The sequence below is a fragment of the Cynoglossus semilaevis genome, chromosome 11 (genome assembly GCF_000523025.1).
Source record: "Cynoglossus semilaevis isolate Cse_v1.0 chromosome 11, Cse_v1.0, whole genome shotgun sequence".
NCBI classification, from domain to species: Eukaryota; Metazoa; Chordata; class Actinopteri; order Pleuronectiformes; family Cynoglossidae; genus Cynoglossus; species Cynoglossus semilaevis.
In genome coordinates, this window is record NC_024317.1 from 17061497 (window position 1) to 17067026 (window position 5530).

Genomic DNA, 5530 nt, shown 5'->3' on the forward strand with positions numbered 1-5530 from the left:
TGCCTTACATGTTTTACACAGTGGGATTTGGTCACAAAGCATGATTGTTTTCACAGGGCTGTCACCGACACTACAAAACACTGGTGTCAACTTCACACACAAACATGCTGTGACCGGAGCAATGCTGGGCATTTTATCAGACTGTCACCATCTAGATGATGTTTTCAGTTTCATAACTGCGACGAAACTGCTGAAATACAGAAGAGGGAAGAAAACGGTGTGTTTTCTTAACTAATCTTTGACGCTGATATAACAATATTAGACAGAAATGTTTGACCCTGACAGTAGAAATCATCTGTCATTGACAAAGATCCTTCTACAGTTATCAAAGCTTCACAGTTGTGGAACACTTTAGAGTCTGAGCTCAAAGGACCAATGGTGAGAGAGGGAGGAGGATAGAGAGACCTTTAGAGTGACTCATTGATCCGAAGCTCCTTTTTATCTGAATGGTATTCAACAGAGGTTGGTTTGTTTTTTTTTCTTCTTCCTCTGTGTCGTCTGTCTTTGCCCTCAGTTTCAGCCTCTGCCCTCTGACACACTCTGACACCTTGTGACACTTCTTCAGCCAACGGAAATCTCTCCCTCAGATCACACAGATTGAGGAGAACATTTAAAGCAGGACGAAGAGAGGGATTGGGGTGAGTGGCCACGCCACCACCGCCGTTCCACTGCCAAGGTTGGCAGTGCCAGCCACAGGCTTTCAAAGAGCGTTCTGTGTATGTGTGTGTGCGTGTGGGTGTGTGGCACTACACAATGGGACTGTGTGGTCCCTTTGTGTAGTGCCACAATGTCACTGGTGACTTTTATTGTGCATTAAACACTAGGACGACATTTAAGTGTAATATGACGGCCTTTGACAACAACTCACTGTAATTAAAATAATAATAATAGAAACCGATATGATGCTGTATGTCCTGTGAGTGTCCTTTTAGTCTGAACTGAATGTAAATGACATGGATAGCAACATAACATGACATTATTCAAACAATTTCAGTTATAACTGCCACTTAAAAATAATAGATTTTCAAATATACATTATTTATATATTATATATATAAATTTAAATATATAAATTTCAGACTTGTTTTCTCATTTCAAGTATTATTTAAACAGCCACAAAACCAGGTCGATCTACAAAATGATGACTTTTTGGCAAATCTGAATCAGATCTAAAATCAGAACTTTAACTTTGATATTATGTGTGATTGTGTGATACAGATTCTATCTTTGGATTTCTTTTTTATTTGATTATTTTTACAATTATTTGTTGATAATTGCTGTTTCAAAGAGGTGTCATTTCAGCACTAGCATAACAGCTAACCTCCAAAATGACCTATAATATCTCATATATGTTCCCTCCCATAAGAGAACAGTACTACACAGCTGCGCATTCCTTACAGTTGCATAAGTGAAACAGTAGAGAGCAGCACAGTCAGGTGAACAGAAGTCGACTTTGTCACATGCTGCTCCTGCTGTGAGCGCAGGGGAAAGGAAGTTTTTTTTTTTCCATTTTCATTCAGAGTTAAACATATGAGAAAAACAACAGTATTTAACACCGCACCACACCATAGATGAACTGATCCGTCACATGATATGTAGCTCTGCTCTTCAGTTTCTCAAGCTCCCGTCAAACCCAAATATCTTAGAAAAAGTCTTTTTTTAAGGTTTAATTCTACAATGCTAACAGTGTGTGCAGATAATTTTTGCTTTGTCATTTTAAATGAACAAAAAAGCATTTAAAAAAAAAATATAATAATATATAATTACCTAAATGGCAAAATTAAATTATTATTGACATTTAGTCATATACAATTGGTGGCCATATTTGGTGGTTTTCATGAACAAAAATTTGCCCCCGGGCCTTGACTTTGAACTCCATGCTTTAGTGTTTTTCTTTAATAGGCGAACTTGCACTCACTGGGTGTGTTTATGGATAAATGGAACAATGTGTGCGTGTGTGGAAGACAGAAGACATTCTGAGCATATCTTTGGTGTTTGGCTTTACACTGCTCTTTTCTTCTACCAACAGTCTCTATTCATCTACCAGGACAATACGCCGTTCTTGTCGCCGAGAACCAAAGGAGATGGAACATCAGCACAGGACTCCACAGCAAATGTTGTAATATAATCAGTCACTTGGACAACGTACCTCGTATGTTTTCCGAGGAATTTGTGCCACATCCATAATTGTTGAAACACAAATCATTCCAAACAGTGGGTTTATTTGTTTGGTGAAAATAAATCTTCCACCCACAGAGCTTTTCATTAAAATCTCTAATGAATAAATACATGGATGATTGAAGGAGCCACTAAATGAAGTGATTTATTCCAGGGGCCATTCATTATGAGTCACTGGCTCCTACTCACTGATTTCAGATGACAAGACTCTAACATACTAATCTAATTCATGCCTTGACTCCACATTCCTGACCCCCTTCCTTTTTCTTGCACATAATGTTTAATGATGTTCTGGAGTTTTTGTTGCCCGCACTCAGCACCATCAAAGATGTGAATGTCAGTAATGTTAGATTTACAGCTGGTGAATTTAACACATCCCAGAACAGGAAGCCTGGGGAGTTGTTTTCTTCCTTCTGTTTTTGGCTGGTTCAAATGTGGGGCCAAATGAAAGGGTCAGTGACAAGAGTGGAGATTTGTAATCCATCTTTAAAAACATTTTAAAGAATAAAAAATTTAAAAAAAGTTAGACCAATATTGCTGTTAAACATCTTAAAATGCAAAAAGAAATCCTATGTAGTCACATCACAGAATGGAATATTAAATGATTAGAATTGACACTGTTACTTATTTGGTGTACAATACAGTTAGGAAGTTATTGAGTTAAAGCTTAACAGTAAATTATTAGAAGATTCTTTTTATAATCATAATCCTGAATGAAAGGAAGACGTTGCTCAGTAGTAGACAATGTCCAACTGTACTTACTGTCTAGAGAGAGCATGGAGTCAAAGATCTTGCACTGCACCTGTCCTGTACTTTGAGATGCACAGCTCATCCACAGACCTTCGTACAGACCCACAGCTGTGATGATGGCATCACCTGCATAGGACGACTGTTTCCACTGGGGTAAAACAGTGGTGGAGATGATGCCGATCCAACCTCCCAGTGCCAGAAAGTAACCCAACAGCTGCAGACCCGAGTTGGCCATTTGATCTAGTTGTGCTTTACTAAATCTAACTCTGTCTGATTTCTCTTCTCCGTTCTCTCCTCAGTGTGTCTGCAGTCACTTCTTTTGGTGTGTTGTCTTCTGAAGAGGAAGCACCTGCAGGAATCTTCTGTTTGGTTTCACTCGTCTGTTCACTGCCCTGACCCTCTGAGCATCTCCTTCTGCCGCTCTGCTTCAGCCTTCATATGTCGACGTCCACTCCTTGTCCTTGTGTCTCCTGGCTCGTCTCAGCGGGGGGACTGACTTGATACTTCCCTGAGAACGGTCCTCCGTGGTAGGTTGGTGGTCAGTTGTTCAGTTCAACAACCTCTTGTTGCTGCATGGCTTCTTCCAAGTCTCTCTTTGTCTCTGCTTTGCTGTTTGCTGACTTCCACATCTACAGCCGTTCTCTCTGCTCTGGACCGCAGTGGCTCAATGAGGAATAGCAAAAAAAAAGTTAAAAAGAAAAAAAACACAACACAAAAGTACTGGTTGTAGGCTGACCACAAAGAGATGGAGAAGAGAACTGCTCTGTGATTGGACCTCCCAGTATTGTAGGAACACCCACTGGAAAGAAGGAGGGATGGCCTGGTTGGATAAAGAGCAAATCTGTAAGGAGGAGGCAGAAAAGGCCAAATATGTCCACGGAGGGCAAACAAGGCAAATGTTTAGGCCAATAACAACATATATATATATATATATTGTACTCATTGTACATTGACATTTTGTCTGTTTTTTATGTAGATGCTCTGATCCCTTGGTGGCGCCTTGTACCAGCTGTGTTGGGTCTGTCTGCTTCCTGTTCCTGCCGTCTGCTGTGTGAGGTTATTCTGTGTCATCACACTCACCTGGTGCTATGGGTATATATATCCCTCTCTCCTTCACTCTGTCTTTGTGGGATCATTGTTTGTGGCACTGTTCATTGGTCTGGGTGTGTGCTGTGTTTGGAGTCCATGCCTTTTGACCAAGTGAGATTTTGTTGTTTTTGTTGCTTTGCGTTGATAAATATATATTTGGTTTTGAACCTGACTCTGAACTTAATCTTCAGAAAATTAAAACAAAAAACAAAAAAAAAAAACAGATGTGGAGATACATGTGATCTCACTAATCCGGAACCAAGCCATGTGCACATAAACACACACACTTTGTGAGTGTGTTTGTGTCTACATGCATGCCTACTGTACACCCTGAGTCTTTGGATATGCAGTGTGATCAAAGCTCAGTCAGCTGAGCCCAAGAGGTAAAAACAATTTCTGAAGAAGTTTCTGTTAAAACATAACAACAGAAGTCAAACAGATTTTTTTTCAGAGGTTTAGAATAAGACATAGTGAGAATATTGTACCTTTATCCCATCTCAATTTCCTGCCATCTTCTGACAATTTCATCAGAGTGTAAACAAGTGTCTGTGGTTTAAGTCGAATCAATTACTTTAAACTATATATACAATAACATAACAAAGCAATTGTCAGATATTTTATAATTTATTTGTCATTTACTGTAGATATTGTAGATACTAGTTTTATCTCAAAATTACATGTGTATTGCTATGTATTTTTACCTACTGATTTGTCCCAGAACAAAAAAAAGGAATTTCAAGAGTTTTTTTTTATGCTAATTTGTTTTACTTTATTTGTGTAACTTAAACAAAAACTGCCAAAAGCAAACAGATGCACATTATGAAACACTATTTGCTTGACTCTCATGTGTTTATCAGAGTTCGTCTTCACTTGTCAAAGATAAACTCTGGCATTTCTATACAAGGCTTCCTCAACAACTCTGATTCATATGCTCAAATGGACGGAGCAACATAACGGTAAGTTAGCTTAACGTTTTTAGGTGATATACCATGTTTGTAGTTGAGCTGTGATATGCAAACTGTTGATTGCAAACTTTTTTTTCCTGATTTCTATTGTCTATTGTCAATTGTTGAAAATAAATTCAACATTTTATCTATTCTGCATGTTTCTCATCAAATAAAAGCATTTTGAGAAATTTCTTAGAATTTTTGTTTTTTAAAAAACAAAAATTCACATACGTTGGTCAGACTGAAAAATTATGATGAAAATATTTGGAATTTGTTTTTCCTAAATATATTTTCTGCATGTTTTTCATAAGTTGAGAGCATTTGAGAGAATTTTTTTTTTTTTAAATTGAGAAGGAAATCATCAATTCGGCTTTTTTTTTTTTTTTTTTTGGAAAATCCTTATTTCAGGTCATGTTGGTCTGAGGCTAAAATTATGATGAAAATGTTTGAAAATAATTGATCAAAATAAAGAATTTAGATACATTTTTTGTGGCATAAACCTGCATTTTATGGCATTTCTAGGCACTTTTTTTTTGTGAAGCATTTTAAGGCATTTTTGGGACTTT

General features: G+C 37.7%; 1 protein-coding gene across 2 annotated transcripts in view; it reads right to left on the reverse strand.

Annotated features, from left to right (window-relative positions):
- Positions 1–3768, reverse strand: part of cldn19 (claudin 19) — an 8624-nt gene extending 4856 nt beyond the window's left edge. The window contains exon 1 of one of the 2 annotated variants that reach the window (XM_008321027.3): positions 2941–3768. In XM_008321027.3, coding sequence (XP_008319249.1) covers positions 2941–3163 — 223 coding nt within the window. In that variant the 5' untranslated portion in view covers positions 3164–3768. The remainder of the gene's footprint in view (positions 1–2940) is intronic. The other variant, XM_008321028.3, reaches the window with a different exon arrangement.
- Between the last annotated feature and the right edge of the window lie 1762 nt (positions 3769–5530).